At 38.3% G+C, this 17,014-nt stretch overlaps 1 protein-coding gene across 2 annotated transcripts; it reads left to right on the top strand.

The window, feature by feature from the left end:
• The first annotated feature begins 6,890 nt into the window (after nucleotides 1–6,890).
• LOC117020483 (radial spoke head protein 4 homolog A-like) lies at nucleotides 6,891–16,795 on the top strand. 2 transcript variants are annotated; one of them, XM_033103008.1, is made up of 6 exons: nucleotides 6,891–7,611; nucleotides 10,520–10,754; nucleotides 11,951–12,688; nucleotides 13,844–13,988; nucleotides 14,724–14,841; nucleotides 16,316–16,795. In XM_033103008.1, exons 1-6 carry the CDS (start codon nucleotides 6,932–6,934, stop codon nucleotides 16,551–16,553), a joined length of 2,154 nt encoding a protein of 717 aa, XP_032958899.1. In that variant the 5' UTR covers nucleotides 6,891–6,931; the 3' UTR covers nucleotides 16,554–16,795. The 2 variants fall into 2 exon arrangements, with proteins under 2 accessions (XP_032958899.1, XP_032958900.1); XM_033103009.1 differs by lacking the exon at nucleotides 13,844–13,988 and having other exon boundaries at nucleotides 16,316–16,471.
• The last annotated feature ends 219 nt before the right edge of the window (nucleotides 16,796–17,014 follow it).

The raw sequence follows: 17,014 nt of genomic DNA on the forward strand, positions 1-17,014 counted from the left end.
TTAGGAGAGTGTATACCTTTTGGAGATGCTGTAGTAACTGGACAGGCACATGAGAGAATTTTGGGGTCTTAGTATATTGTATTTCTTGATCTTAGTGCTGGTTCCATGGGTGTGGTCACTTTGTGACTATTCATTGGGCTGTACATGCATCATTTGTGCTTTTTATGTGTTTTTGTCATTTTATTAAAAATTTGTGAAATCATATATCTACAAATTTTCTGCAAGAACAGACAAACAAGAGCTTGTAGTTTATGGAAAAGACAAAACAAATTCAGAATTAGCAAAAGTTTAAAGCAATGCTCAATGTTAGAATAGGGTGAAATAAACATTCTCATATATTTCCATGGAAATGAAAATCAGTTCCAATCTTCTTTATAGCAATTTTGAAACAGAATCAAAAGTGTTAAAAATAGTCACATTCTATGATCCTATAATTCCATTTCTAGGAAACTTCCAAACTCCTATTAAATTGATTCAATTTTCTGTAATTTAAATGTGACTTTCACAAGATTTCTTTTCTCAACTAACATATTTTTCCATGTCCATTCAATTGACTTATTTTCATTTCACAGATAAAACATCTATTTACATCTTTGTGCAGAACATGAATCTGAGGTGTTCTCTCATTTTGAAAATCTTTCCCCTGGCATTTGGTGAAGCACTCCGTTGCAAATGAGAATATTCTATTTGTAACCAGTAGTTCATTAAATGATTCATGGAACTTGAACTTCCTGAGGAACTAGAACCAAGAAGTATGAAGCAGTCAGGGACTCATGGATCTTTTCACTTTTCTCTCTCACTCCTGTGTCAGAGCTGCATGGTCTTTCAGCTTTGTGTTTTTTATGTAAAAGATACATTCTTCCCTCCTTCTGTCTCTGAAGACTGACGTCAGCACCATGACAGTCATATGTTGTGTCTTACTGACCTCAGTTCGAACAGTAAACAGAGATAGGCTGGTGTTGTTGAATTCCAATTCTGATTCCAGGGAGAGAAAATAAATGGTATAGGTGAGGTCACTAAGCTTCCCTGAGCATTCAACCTATGTTCAAAACAAAATAGTCATGGAGTACTAGCACAGCACACTGTACCCTGTAGCATCCTTGAGAGGATGAGATAGATAGTGAAAAACATATAATACCTGATATAGCTTGTATTATGTCCCCGCAAAATTATCTCAAAACGTGATATAATTTGAAAGTAGAATCATTGTACATGTAATTAGTTATACTCAGAAACTGGAGTAGCGTGGGCCCTTAACCTGATAAAACGCATATCCTTATAAGAAGAGGAAAGACATACAGGGTGAAGACAGCCATGTGACAACAAGCCAAAGAATGACCAAGGGCACAGCTCTCCCACAAGGTAGCCAAGTCCATGTTTATACAATACAACTTGCAGGAAACCCATTATCTATAAAACGAGACAAAAACGGGAATGAAATGCCTTGAAGATTTTGGATATGCCTTGCCCTTCATCATGGCAGCATCTGATCTCCCTGGAGTGCACCTGCTATCAACAAGGCAGTTTGCATACTTAATTCAGTAAGTTTTCACAGTAATCTTATGTATTACAATGCCCATTTTATGAAAGGAACCAGGCTTCTGGGTATGCACTTTGACCATGCTCACAGTTAATAAGAATCAGAGCCAGGATTTAAGCCAGGTTTGATTCCAGTACTCAAATCTTCTCCTCCTCTTAATTGGCCATTTGAGGCTGATCAGATTTGGTATTGTGCTGCATGTCCGGCCAATGGAAGATGAGAGAGGCAAGAATGAGATGTGATTATGAAATTTTAGAGAAAAAGGAAATTCTATGAATGGATGGAATGAAATAGAATACATGTAATCTAATCTATTCAATCTAAAATTTTTAATGATAAAGAAAGCTAGGGATTTCTTTAAAGAGATAAAGAGAACTGGCCTAAGGAAATAACACCTAACACTATACCATCAAACTAACTAAGTAATCTCAACTTGGCCTGTTAATAGGGGGATTCCATCAAAAGCAAGGCAGTCTCCAAGAAAGTCAACTAGGGGGAAGCAGGTGAGTAAGAGATGCTGAGGCAACCCTCCTCGAGAGTCAGAGAGCCGCTGTATGGGCGCGGGGCCTGGTCACCTCTGCTCACTTCGCAGCAGTTGGCGAGCTCCTGACCCACTCTGCGGGTTATGGTGCCCACTCCTACCAACGTGGCTGCTGGAATCTCCAGTAGCAAAGTGAAATTCTCAATGCTTTCCAGCACTGGCAGTGGACACCTTAACCGTCGGAAGGAAACCTGACATGCTGAAGCTAGCTTTAAATGGAAAGGCTGCCCAGGTGTGGTGAGATCTCACTTACTAAAGTTTAAGAAAAGCCCTGCTAAGATTCCTCAGGATGTCATTGCCTGCGTCACCATGTGGTTTTCAATCTGTGCCTTTCTCATTGTCATGGGCTGTCTCCTGCTGGCGGGGTACACCAGCAAAGTGGGCTCCAGCCAGGCATGTGCCATTCAGATTGTTGTCACCTGGTGTTTCTGCCCGGGTTGTACCACCTGCTCATTGGCTGCAGAGCACATCCAGGCTGCCAGGGCTACTCCTACCAAGACCTTCTGGGCTGTGGTGACTAGTCCTTACTGCAGCCAGGAGAAGAGTCCCAGATGGGGCTGAGCAGAGCGGGCATTTGGCAGAAGCTATGGAAATCTATGCCTAAGATTAGGGAATTCTGCACTTTGGCAGATACTAGGCAAAATTATGGGCAGATTTAAAATATCCGGACCAAATGTTAATAGAGTTGATAATTATGCAGTGTGGGACAGAGTCCCAGAGAGCAGTTTCCAGGCTCTTGGCCTCACGTGGATAGGTGCTGGCTCGGTTAGAGATGGCCATCAGCTGTAATCAGATGGCCTCCGCTGTGGCTGGGTGGCTATCAGCTGTTACCAGTTAGCCATTAGCCACTAATGTACCTGCCGTGGCGACACAGGAGTTTGGTTGGTTGGTGGGAGGAAGAACTGACTGCGGATTGCGGATCGTGTGGATCCTGCTTCCTGTATCTCCAACCCAGCCACCATTGAGAGTACAGTGGTATGAACCCCCTCTCCATGGCTCCGCTGGTGTCCCTTTTTGGCCTAGACATGTCCTGCATTCTTGTGCGGGGAGAGTGAGCTGAGACCCTGAATTAGAAAGAGGAAGCTAGGACGTGCTCGGTGTTTATTTTCTTGGCCCTGACCAAAACCCCTGAAAAGATTTTCCACATGAATGTGAAGACTAGCAATATTAATTGTATGGGGAAGCGAAGATATTCTGTAGAACAAAATTTTGCCTCCACCACCCGATTTAGCTGAACATTTCTTTTAAATAGTCCTCGTTGATGATTTTATTGTAAGGCATATGGAAAAATGCAGTACGTCTAATTTCATATTTCTAAGTAATTTATTTGGAAAATTCTGAGTATTTTATCCCCCATACTTATCTCTAGCTTTATATTCTATGGATGATCTTGGTAAAGTCACATATCAATGTCGGAAAAATAAAAAGAGCACTACACTTCTGTTATGTGAGGCCCCATGAGCTTGAGAGTCAGACAGAACTGGTTTTAAATCCCAGATGCAAACTTTCCTGCAGTATAACCTTGAACAAATTTTCTCAGTACTCTGAGATAGAGTTTGAGACTGTAATTCCTATTGTTTGGGTTTCAGTAAGGAACAAATAAAGTATTTTATATCAACAGCATGGCGCACAGATGTTCCCCAAAGTGTTAGTTTCTCACTGTAAAACAGGGTCCTGCAAAGACTGCACTTAAAATTAACTAAAGCCACAAGTGAATTGCATCTTTTCACTTCAAACTAACAGAGGGGAGTTGGCCACCAAGGAGAAATTTCTGCTAATCTGTAAAGTTATAATCTCAGTTCAAATAGGCACACTGGGTTGCTCTTTATGTGTATGAGCTCTTCTCTGGAGTCCTATGAAGGAATAGGGCAGATCCAGGAGTTAAAGCTTATATAAATTGGAGGGATCTCATTAAAAAAACCGAAAACTATAAATTTGAAATTAAGTGCAAGACATTGCAAGGGGCCTGTACAAGGCTGGGACCCTGAAGCTTAAGTCTCATTAGTTTCACGGTAAATCTGGCTGTGATACAGGTGAAGAAAGGATCTAGAAAAAAGGACTGAATGTGAGATATGTCTGCAGTTAAGCTGTGGCTCCAGATTAAAGGTGACAATGGATAAAGCCGTACTATTTTCTAGAGTAAATGGTATCATCCTATAAAAAGAAATACTTTCTGAAGTGCTATAGATGAGGAATATAGACTTCGACTTATGAAAGATAAAGAGAGAGGGTATTTTCTGAAAAAGAATACTGGAAATTCATAAAGGAGAAGAAAAATACGTTCAAGTGTGTTATCCTTAGGATAAACAAAATGTACCCAAGATTTAAAAAAAAAGAGTTTGATAGTCTTCCAATAGGTACTATATTATGTACCCAGACTCTTAATGAATTAGAAATTTATAAATGTCTAAATATAAGTTTGAGATTTGTCAAAGTATAGTAAATGAAGACGGCTAATATGAGTTGTAATTTATTTGGCGAGAGGGGTAGCATTCCTTAGTCCTTTGATTAGATCTGTCTTTTGTATATTCTATATCCCTTCCCTGAGACATTCACAAGTGCTTCTCAGCTTCCTTCCCCCTCTCCAACCTTAGCAATACAGGAAGGCCAGAGGGGGTAGATTTGAGTATCTACCCTCAGATTAGTTAGGCTTTAGTAAAATCCTAAACCAATCCTAGTACAAATTGCTTAGGCTCTGCTAAAATAGTTTCCCTTGTGGGCAGGCTTTGGTTAAGCACAGAGAGAGCTCTGGGAGTTTTTCAAAATAGTTACTTTTCCCCCTCCTCCTGCCAAAAGTAGGATGGGCTTTTTCTCTGATTTTACAGACAAGACCTAGTAAGGCTCCAGGACGTAAAACTCACTAATAGCTCAATACAATGACAAATTGTGATGAATACTAAGAATGAAAAGTACTGAGTATTATAATAAGGGAAACTGAGATTGTCTGTGAAATCAGGGAAGGGTTTCCTTAGGAAAGAACTAACAGAAAACACAGGGGAATACATTTCAGGCAGAGGGAAGGTGACAGTGCTCTGAGGTAGAAAGGAACATGGAGCATTTGAGAAAAGGAAAGAAAAGTCAGGGTGACTAGATTGCAGAAAGAGAGGGGTGAGTGGTTTAAGATGAAGTTGGGAAGGTAAGAGGCTGAGAACTTGGTCCTTATTCTACAATCAGTGAAAAGCTACTTGAGGATTACAAGAATCTAAGCCTAGATGGTGCTTTGGGCTGAAAATGAAACAGAAATAATAGACGTTTTCTTAGGTTGTTCCTTTCAGTTGCTCTTATCTCCTAAAGTGGAGACATAAGCAAGCGCTACGTCTGTTCCTTCATCTTTCCTTTCTCCTGGTCCTACCACCCTGCTCTAGCTTGTCAGCCCAAGAAAGAAGCCTCCATCCTATCATGCCAGCTGCTAGGGAGGAGAGAAAAGAACCATGTAGGGGGAAAAATACAATCCCTTCAACTCTTGCACCGTTTCTTAAAAAATGGATAATTCTAGTTTATCTTTCATTTCATATTTTAGTCTATTCCAAGTGTTCTAACCTGGGGAAATTGACTTCAAGAGGTACCCAAATCAGCAGAAATACCTGCAACAGTTTGCATGTGTGCACCCATGTGTATTTTGGGAAGAGTAAAGTTCCACAGCTCTTATCAAATTATTGAAGGGTTCTGTGCTTCTCCCACCCAGTTGGGTGTGGGGGGAGGTAAGTATGTTCTTCATCAAGTTAGAGTTTATGACCAGCATGCTGCTGATTGGAAGTCATGTCAACTGTGAAGTGTCAAATAACAAGTATTAGTGGGTTTATTTTAAAATAAACCACCAGACATAAAGAACCAATTAACATCCATAGCTAATTACTTAGTTTATATTCAAGGCCAGATATGGTGCCATCATCTAGACCTTCTTCAGGTTGGAGATTGCATAACATGAATCAATCGTCATAGTCGTGATCTTAAATATTGCAAAATGAATTCACATTTATATTACAAATAAAGATTGATTATACTATGCAAATATAGTGGTGGGTTAATTTGAATTTCAATTGTTAGAAAACAGGTAACCCATGGACTGTCTTATTTATATAGGATAACCTGCATTGCCTTCTCCATGAAGGTAATATTCTGTCTGCTCATCTGGCAGATTCCATGAGGGGGAAGAGCAGAAATCAGGGCTTCCTTGTTTATTCTCCAAAATTTTCAGAGGTTTGTTGGGGCAGATGATACACCTTTGCCTTCTCAGTGTGTGTCTTGGGCTTTCCTGGTCTGCACACTGGAGTCTCATTGTCACCTCAAGATTCCCAAGGACCCTCCCTCTGTCTGTCTGTCTCTTTCTCTCTCTCTCTCTCTCTCTCTCTCTCTCTCTCTCTCTTTCACACACACACACACACACACCTACACCTACAAATGCATTGTCCCTCCACTAAGGCACCACTCGCCCTTCACCGCTCAACTAGAATTAAACTATCAGACCTTGAAAAACCTCCAGCGCCAAACCTTGGCTCCTCCCACTTTGTGCTCCAGTGCCTGACCCATTCTCTGGTTTCTAACCACCACTGGTCGACTGCAGTTCGGATTGGCTGAGCTAGAAAGAGGAGCAGAGGCTCCACCAAATCACAAATCTAAGATTTTCATCTTTCTTGGTCTCCTCCCTATCCTGGCACCACGTGTGCTCCATTGTTTCTTTTACAGGAATACTGCTGGGGTTGCTATGGAGATAGGACGCTGCAACTTGCAGAGCAGTTAGGACCCAGGGATTCCCTTAGCAGACCTCAGCAAAGGGACTGTCTGGCTGCGCTTCCTTCCACATCTGCACGCCCCTTTCATCCAGAACTTTTTTCTCTCTTGACACCGTAATGGAAAACTCGACCTCCCTGAAGCAAGATAAAGGAAACCAACAAACGGGGGAAGAAGGGCGGCCATGGGAAGAAATGACAGTAGCTTCTTCCCAAGATCCTGAGCCTACTTCATCTAAGACCTCGGAGTCCGAGTCAGCGCTGGAATCTGGACCCCAGTCCAGAAGTAGCCCTCCTTGGAGCCGTCCATCCAGAGGCAGCACACCTCCGGATGAAGGCACAGGACCAGGTGCATCACCTCGACCTCCTCTTCCTCAGGAACCCTCTTCTACTCCTCCTCCCCCGGCTCTGGCCAGACAGGTCCTTGAGGCACCATGGCAGTCAGACAGGACCGCTAGTGTGATTCCTGAAGCTGAGACACCTCACTCTGACCATTTGGAACAACCACCTGATAAAGGAGAATCAAGTCCTTATCAAACATGCCAATCGAAGCGAAACGGCTTTCAGCAACCTCAGCAAACCAACGGCCGCCTGTATGGACCGAAGGATGTGAGCTGTAACCACGCTGAACAAAAAAAGCTGAGATTTGACCTTTTACAGGAGACAGACTCAAACAGTCAGGATGATCCGGGCGACGCTGAGCCTGGGGCCTGGAAAGCGGCCCCCAGCCTGACTGAGACTGCCATTCAGAGTGCTAAGGCTTACCTACTGCAGAGCAGCAGCAAGTCGGGCTTAAATCTGTAAGTCTTGGGGGGGGGGGGGGAGGGGGGGGAAAGAAAGAGAGAAAGAGAAAAGTATGGCAAAAGAAGGGGGTGTGAGTACCTGTGTGTGAGAGTGTGTTTCTGTGGGTGAAGGGAAATATATTTGAGAAGTCTGTATTAGTGAGAATTAGTGACTTAGTAACCGTATCACAAAATAGGTCACTGGTGAGCATTCATTTAGCTTCTTTAAAGGCCCTTTGCACACAGAAATAAAACCTGGGAGGTATGCAATCTTGGGTTTGAAAGACACCATAAAAATAGGAAAATCCAAGCATCTCTTCAAGATGCTTGAAAAACGCAACTGTCTTACCAGGGACAGGGAGTTCTAGTGTCTAGGGCTTGGGTGTGAGTCCCCACCCAGGCCAGTGCTAGGGTGACCAACTATCTCAGTTATCCTTAAACTGTCCTGATTTCAGCACTGAAAGTCCTGCATCTCAAGAAACCTTTCAGTGCTGGGCAAACCAGGAGAATTAGTCAGTATAATTTTAGTGTCGGAAGAATAAAATATAGCATTTAATAGTAGAATCTTTCACAAAACTGAGATTGACAATTTAAAATATTATTTATATATTACTCTTTTAAACTACAATTTACTTAAGCTTCAAGAATGTGATCTATTACTCAGTAGTGGGTTCTATTTGGATTTCTGAAATAAATTTCTTCTGGGTTAAATAACAAGCATGAATTTACAAACTTTGTTAAAAGTAAAAAAAAGCTCATTATAAATACTTGGGAGCTGACTAACTATTTAAAATCAAGTATAAAAATGGGAAAATTGATATTATTGAATTGTCTAATAACTGATATTACTTAAATATCTAAGTTTATTTTATTTCCAAATTCTAAGTCTCTGAGGTAATAAATGAATATCTTCTATAGGATTCCTTATTATCTTCGAAGTACTTTAGAGCCTATAGTTAAAAGTACTTCCAAAAAACTCTCCCTCTGTTATATGCAGATATTATTTGACAGCCATAAAAATAATTCTTTTGTTATTAAAACAATCTTTGATTAAAATACAGCATCGGATATTGGTTTCCACATTGCTGAATAAAAAGCCTACAAAAAAGTTTGCTTCCTTCTTTTCTGCACTTCTATCACAACAAATTATTAATCCCCCAAACTGAAAAACCTATAATTATGGATTAATATCTAATAAATATTTCACAATTTGACAAAAAGGAATTTTCTAGTGTGGACCTCTTTAAAAATATTGATACAATATCTTGCCTGAAGAACTATGAATAAAGCATGTATAGACATTATACTAAAACCTGAAAAATAAAATGAACATGTGGACTTATAGTCCTTGATTTAATGGCATACGTGTCCCCTATTGGAGCAAATCAAAGACTCCAGTTACAACTCCAGCTACCACCTAGTAAGCAACAATATTTTTACTCTGGAGGCTTCTCCATTCGTTTCGATACTAAACAAATATTAAGAAAGCTTGAGGAATTTTTAAACAAACTTCTAGTCATAACATTGTTCATTTGCAAGAATAGGAATACTCAGGGAAAGAATGTATATTCTTCACATATAATATTTTAAAACTGCCCTTCAAATTGGTTGCCTGTATGATCTACATATTTTCCATTGACATTACTAAGATCCGTTAGTTAAATACAGATATTAAACAAAAAAACAAAAAATAAAACCTAGTGTCAATTAACAGAAAGCAGGCAATTACTGAGCATCTATTTTATTTCACTAAATAAGGGACAAGATATATTATAATAACAAAGGAAAACAAAACCCTAATTGCTGAAAGGGAAACATAATGCACACAAATACATAGCAGCATAATGGTAATCTCAGGAAGACCCATTCTAAACTGAGAAAGAATGGTTTTCAGGAATGACTTGACAACGAAGTGTTTTAAAATTATTTCTTGAGAGAAATGATATATAAGACACAGCAAGCAAAGGCTATCAAGTAGGACTTAGCAGCTATATAAAAGTGATTTTACTAGATTTACCTCTCAGGGGTAGAAGTTATAATTGAACTAATTATTAGAAATGAAATTGGAGAGATACAATGCTTGTCTGTCACAGAGGAAGTTTATGCAAGTTTCCATATTTGACAGAGGCATTTCTAATCCACGTAAGAGCACTTTGATGGACATGTTCAGCTCTTAAATAGTAAATTCACATTGTAAATCTGGAACGGTATTTGGAAAAGCACACCCTAGCAGTTATGTATAAAATGTAATGTATTAAAAAATGTAACGTATTAATGAGAGGTTAGAGGCAGTTTCACTTATTCAGTTATGAAATAAAAGGCTAGAGAAGTGTTTTTAATAGAAAAAATATTAGAATGTGTCACATTTTAATAAAGGTGAATAGTATTTTATGATACTTTGTGTGTGGGTGGGAGTGCAATATGAAATGTATTTCTTATAAGTCTAAAGAACATTGAAGTAGAAAGTCGGCTTAGGAAATGAAATAGAAGAGAACATATCTTAAGACAGTCAACAGGATTTAGAAATCAAATTGGATTTGGTGAGTGTAGGGAGAGAAGGATGGAAAAAAGTTAAGGTAAAAAAAAAAAGAAAAATGTTAATCAATTTTAAATGATAACTAAGATTTTTCAAGCTCAAATAAAATGCGAAAATGTTCATGTTGCAAAATATGTATCTTACTGTAATATTTTTAAATAAATTAAATATTCATATCATTTGAGGTAGTTCCTCAATTTTCCTAAGGAAAATTCTAGACTAGGTTTTTCTGGCAGTGGGAGAAGTTACCATAAATATTTATTCATATAAAATGTCTGAAGGCTTTGAGTTGCTGAAGTTTCCTAAAAACCACCTAACTGAGTCTGCATGAAATGCTTCTTCAAATGCTTTTGACACGGACGTTATCTAGAATTTTCTCTTTTTGGGTAGGTATGATCATCTTTCTAATATGCTGAGCAAGATCTTAGATGAGCGTCCCAAAAATGCTGTGGACATCATTGAGAATATTAGCCAAGATGTGAAGATGGCACATTTTAGTAAAAAATTAGATACACTCCAAAATGAGAATGAGATGCTTCCAACATATGATATAGCTGAGAAGCAAAAGGCTCTTTTTCTCCAGGGAAATTTGGAAAGAGCTGACCAAGAACTGGAAGATGAAATAGTAAGTCCCTGCTGTAAATCTGAATAGTTCGATCTTAGGGTTTTATTTGAGGTGTGTGAGTGTGACTTGAAATTCATATCAACAGTCTTTTATAGCTTGCTAAATAGTATTTTCAACATCGTTTCACACAACTCATTTCCATGTTTAGAGTTTTTTTTACATTGTGTTTTAGTATTTTGTATTACGGCTTACTTGTTTGTTATGTGTTTGTGGGATTGAAGCATTGATATCAGAGAACTGGTTTCTTCATTTTTTATATTCCAAACGGCCTGGTACTGATCTGGACCAATAACTGTTTATATTATTATTAAATACTTGTTGAATGAATTAATTAATGTCAGATAATAAAATAATAAGGCTTTAAATCAAGTTGTATAATTTTTTCTTTAATTTTACTAGAAAAAGGAGAAATACTTCTAATGTCATTTCATTAGTTTAATGTCATTTCCAAGACGACTTCCTCATATTATGTCTTTTGTTTTGCTTTGTTTTTTTTTTAAGATTTTTATTAAAAATATAGCTAATATATAATATATTCATTTCAGGGCTACAAACCAAGGACTCTTCCACTAGTACTGGGCCTGGGGTTGCTCTGCAAAAAGCCAGGACACCCTGCGGCTTGCTGCCACCTGCTGGCTCCCTTAAGGTTCAGCTGCTAATAGAGCCTCGGGTCATATGCAAGTTAGGTGAGGCAGGGTTTCAGGGTGTCACTAGAGTGGAAAATGTTGTGTTCACAGGTTACTGTAAATTCTGGTTTGTGCCAGTGCTGAGCCTGGAGCTATTCAGCAAAAGTATCAGAGCACCCTGAAGCAGTCGCTGCCTCCTAGAGCCTGCCAGAGTCTGATAGTTTTCCAAGAAGAGTGCAATTCGGGCAGTGCTGGCTGCTTGTGGAGAAAGTGGCTCTGGCATTGGGGAAGTTAGGGTGGGGGGCAGGGAGTCAGGAGGGTGGAGCTGTGGAGCGTACCAGTCCAATAAGATTCAAATATGTCTGTGGAGGGGGCAGGCTCAACACAGGAAAGATGGCAGCCGCCTGCAGGCTGCTCAGGAGAAGGCCCTCACACATGTAAAATCTTGAAAGAAATGTCAAAGAAGTGATGTAGAGAGAAAGAGCTAATAGCAAGATGTTTAAAAATGAAAAAGAAAGCAAGCAAATCTCCTTATAGATAAAATATTAACTGCAGCATTTGTATTCCCAGGCAGAAAACTCTCTTCCAAATGTAATGGAGTCAGCTTTTTATTTTGACCAAGCTGGTGTTGGTTTGGGCACAGATGAGACTTATCGCATATGTCTTGCCCTCAAGCAGCTTACTGACACCCACCCAATCCAAAGATGCCGTTTCTGGGGCAAGATATTTGGCCTGGAAATGAATTATATTGTAGCTGAAGTGGAATTTCGTGAGGGAGAAGATGAAGAGGAGATGGAAGAGGAAGATGTAATTGAACAGAGGGACAATGGAGACAGTGAAGGTGAAGGTGATGAAGATGAATTACCAAGGTCCTCTTACAAGGCCCCACAGGCTATACCAAAAGAAGAATGTAGAACAGGTGCCAACAAATATGTCTACTTTGTCTGCAACGAACCAGGAAGACCATGGGTGAAGTTACCACCAGTTACACCTGCACAAATTGTTATTGCAAGAAAAATCAAGAAATTTTTCACTGGGCATTTGGATCACCCCATTGTAAGCTATCCACTTTTCCCAGGAAATGAGAGTAATTACTTACGAGCACAAATTGCCAGAATTTCAGCAGGGACCCACGTCAGCCCTCTAGGATTCTATCAGTTTGGAGAAGAGGAAGGAAAGGAGGAGGAAGAGGTAGAAGGCAGGAGAGAATACTTTGAAGAAAACCCAGATTTTGAAGGCATCCAAGTGATTGATATGGTGGAATCCCTATCCAATTGGGTTCATCATGTTCAACGTATTCTCCCTCAGGTAGGGGATTTGCAATTCTCAGTCTATCATCCAATCAGCACTTATTTATGAAATTCGGTCTACAATACATACATATATACAAAACAAAGGCCTTCAGACTCTAGACAGAGAAAGAGACCATTAAAAAACCATGTAAAAACACAGTACTATATAATTGCTAAGTACCATATAATTGCCAAATACTATATAATTGCCAAGTAGCATAGACCTGGGATCTTTAGATTTTTATTTCCAAACAAAAATAAAATAATTATTTCTATGGATTATTTGACAAGTTTTGTAAGGATTTAGATATATGTGTGTTGTGAAATTATTTTTTATACATTTAATATAGATGGGTGTATTAATTTGGGAAACAGTTCTTTTATTCTATCTCTATAATACATGGAGATTTCATGCCAAGAACAATCAAAGATTATAATAAAAACAAAAACAGGCAAACAGTGCTAAATAACAATTGTAAGCACATATTTTGCCAGGTACTCTTACGAGCACTTTATATGTATTACCTCGTTTAACCTTAATAACTGTGTGCAAAATTAATATTTGTATTTTACAGATGAGGAAATTGAGGCAGAGAGTTTAGGAAATGTGAAAAAGGGAATATGGCTAATAAGCAACAGGGACAGATATGAACAGGCAGAATGGATTCAGAGTCCATCTTCTTAATTATTGTGCTATACTGACTTATCTCCAGGTAGAAAATCTTCATTATATTTTGACCTACATATGAGATATTCTTATAGATCTCTAGATAAGAGATCAGAAATGATAACCCCAATATATATATATGATAACCTCCATACCTAATCTTATCACATTTTAATTGTTATTAATAACAATAGTAGTACCTTACTTCTCTCTTAGAAATTATTTGCTACAAATTAATAAAATGCATTACTTTTTTTTCCTACTAATGTACTGCTTTTAAAAAATATAAATGTTCTGTAACCTCCAAAAGTTGGCAAATTCTTCAAATAAATAGTATACTCTTTTGCTTGAAGAAAACCTAGATCAATATAACACTTGATAAATGTATGTTGAATGAATAAATGATTAAATTTCCACACAGTGGGATCTTGTGCAGACAATTGTTTCAATCCAAATGAATTTTCTGGTATTTTAAGGTCCTCATCTTTCAATATTCATACTCAGGGTCGCTGTAATTGGTTCAACCCCGTACAAAAAATTGAGGAGGAGGAAGAAGAGGATGATGAAGAAAAAGAAGAAGAAAACGAAGAGCCTGACTACATAGAAGAAGTGGGGCCTCCTCTCTTGACACCAATCTCTGAAGACTTAGGTAATTTTACACAAAGTATATAATATACTATGTATGTGTGTATGTATGTGTGTGTATATATATATGTGTATACACACACATACATATATGCTATACATATATACTATTCATATAGTATATATATATATGTATTTATATACTGTATGTAGTACATAGTACATATATGCTATGTTACATGTAATATATATAGCATATATAATGTACTATGTATTACATATAGTATATAAATGTATATACTATATATTATGTGTATATAATTCTATGTACATATAATATGCTATGAACAAGATATGCTATATCTATATATCTACACACAGACACAGAAACACACACATACACAGATCTATAGGATATGATGGGAAATAAAGAATATCTCTGGGCACACCAACTTCTCTGACAGAGGTTAAATAAAGAAGTGCCACACAGGGAAGGGACACTTAAATTGGCTGTAGCTCTTACTGAAATGGACAGTTATCTGTTTACCCTTCTTGTCTTGCATTCTGTAGATCATAAGCACCTGACATAGTTGTATAGTGTATAAATATCCAAATTTCTTCATTCTACAATGTTCATAAAATTCCCTTTTGGTTCTGTTAAGCTACTAATGTTATAATATAACTTTTATTTCTATGTCATGTGTGCTTGTTTTATGATTTATAGAAAGCGCTTTTCTGTTACACAGTATATCCTTGTCTGTTTAGTAGTTAAGCTTTTGAATTTCTCATTGGTTTACAGACATCCAGAATATACCACCTTGGACAACACGACTATCCTCAAATGTCATTCCTCAATATGCTATTGCTGTTCTTAGATCCAACCTTTGGCCTGGAGCATATGCCTTTTGCAATGGCAAGTAAGTACCTGACAACTTACAAAGTTATTATTGTGATTATTTAAGTACTGGAAAGTACAAGTTATCATTAGGTTCTTAACTTACTTTTGTTTTAGCTCATCTTTAGCACATCAAGTTTGTGTGATATAAGATTTATCTAAACACCCATATTATACAGTAAAGCATCAAATTTAAACAGTAATTTAGACTTCTCATCTGAATTATCCAGTTAATGAAGCTAAAATGTGGGGGGTTTTTTAGTAATTATTTGAATAATCCACTTAATCATTTAATGGAGTTAATTCTAAGCAGTGTTTAGTTTAAATCTCACATCATTTTAGTTGGACATCTTGATAAAAGATTATTTAAAGTATGTATTATTTAGGCTATCACTTTCAAGAGAATTAGGATCAAGAGGATACTAAATGTCCTTTACCCTTCACCCAGAGCCTACGCTTCCATTTGTTTTGTGCTTCCGTTTCTTACCTGATAACCCAGTGTCAGAAGTTCAGCTGAGCTGGCAAATGTGAGAGTAGCCATTAAAGCAACAAGCCCAAAAATGAAAGTGTTAATCCTTTACTTACTTACTGTGATGGTATAAGCAAGAGAAAGCACTGATTGCCCTGTTCCATTTTCCCTCTTGGAATGGCCCTCTGGTGGAATGTCAGGTGGATCAGAACAGATGTGGCAGTTATCTCACTGACGAGGGAGTTAAGGCTCTTGCAGTTTTATGGACCAAGGGGCCAGGGGAAGTGGGGGAAGGCTAGGGAAAAACTGGGTACTGAAAGTGGTGGTGAATCGTCTTTAAGGTTTCCCCCTTCTCTTCCCAAACCCCGATAAGGAGACTTTGGCAGAGGCACTTGATGAAGACCTCTGCTGAAGACGCCAGATAGACTTAGAAGTGAAGGCACCTGAGCTAGCAATAAAAATATGTGATGAACATGGCAGGCCGAGGGGACAGTCCTTGACAGCAGTTCCCCTTAGAGACTGTAGTGCGTGGACTGTGCACCAAGTCAGGTGTGGAGAGCGCAATTTTCCCCTGTGAGGCCTTCCAGGAAAAGCCTTTGTAATTGTCCATGGATGGGCCTGAAAAATCACACATAGGTTTTCAACCAAAAGTCCATTCCTCACTCAGTCAAGTGTTAGGTTGGAAACTTTTAAATTCTTTCTAACTCTAAGAAATGTAGTAACTTTTTAACTTAGTTGTTTTGTTTTTCTGAAATTAAATGCTCAACGGCTGTTGTCTGGGTATAGGGTACATTTTGACAGGGTCTGGTCCCATGGATTTCTTCACCAGCTTAGGCAGTTTGGATCAGAGAAATTCCCTGTGTTAGAAGAATCATTTAGGGATATTTCATCTCTAACACATTTTAAATGTATTGTTTTAAAATTCTGGGACTATGATACTCTTAAGTACTTTTCACTACAGAAAAGGAGGGTCAACTTCTCTTACTAAAAAAAATTATATAATGATCATCTACATTTTAATTTATAGAAAGTTTGAAAATCTCTACATAGGCTGGGGTCATAAATATAGCCCAGACAGCTATACACCCCCAGTTCCACCACCAGTTTGTCAAGAATATCCCAGTGGACCAGAAATTACAGAAATGGATGACCCTAGTGTGGAAGAGGAGCAAGCTTTCAGGGCTGCACAAGAAGCAGCTGTACTTCTGGATGAGGAAGATGAAGACACTGAGCAAGACGAAGATGAGGAAGAGGATTATGACTAATGAAAATAAAATTGGCGCAGTCTTGAGACTGATACATACATACTCCTTATGTAGGGCTGACTGTATATATAAATTGGCAACCATTCATACACAAAATGTCATTTCTTGAAAATATCAAATTTGGAATTTCATATGTGGAACTGTAAAGATGTGCATATAGAAAGATGCTCAATGGACAGAGGCTAAATGACAGGTTCTTACACCATTGTTCGGAGAGCTACAACGAATGGAGTGTGCACTTTTGTGGGGTTTTTTTTTTCAAGTTTTTGTGGTTTGTTTTTTTTTCAAGTCTCAGGTTTCATTTTTTGTGTGTGTGTGTCGGTATATATATATATATATATATATATATATATATCTTTTTATTATTAGTTTCAGGTGTACAAAGCAACATAATAGTTAGACATTTAAGCCCCTCATAAAGTGATAACGCACCCCCCCAAGCTACTACCCATCTGACATCT

This window comes from Rhinolophus ferrumequinum, chromosome 3 (genome assembly GCF_004115265.2).
Source record: "Rhinolophus ferrumequinum isolate MPI-CBG mRhiFer1 chromosome 3, mRhiFer1_v1.p, whole genome shotgun sequence".
NCBI lineage: Eukaryota > Metazoa > Chordata > Mammalia > Chiroptera > Rhinolophidae > Rhinolophus > Rhinolophus ferrumequinum.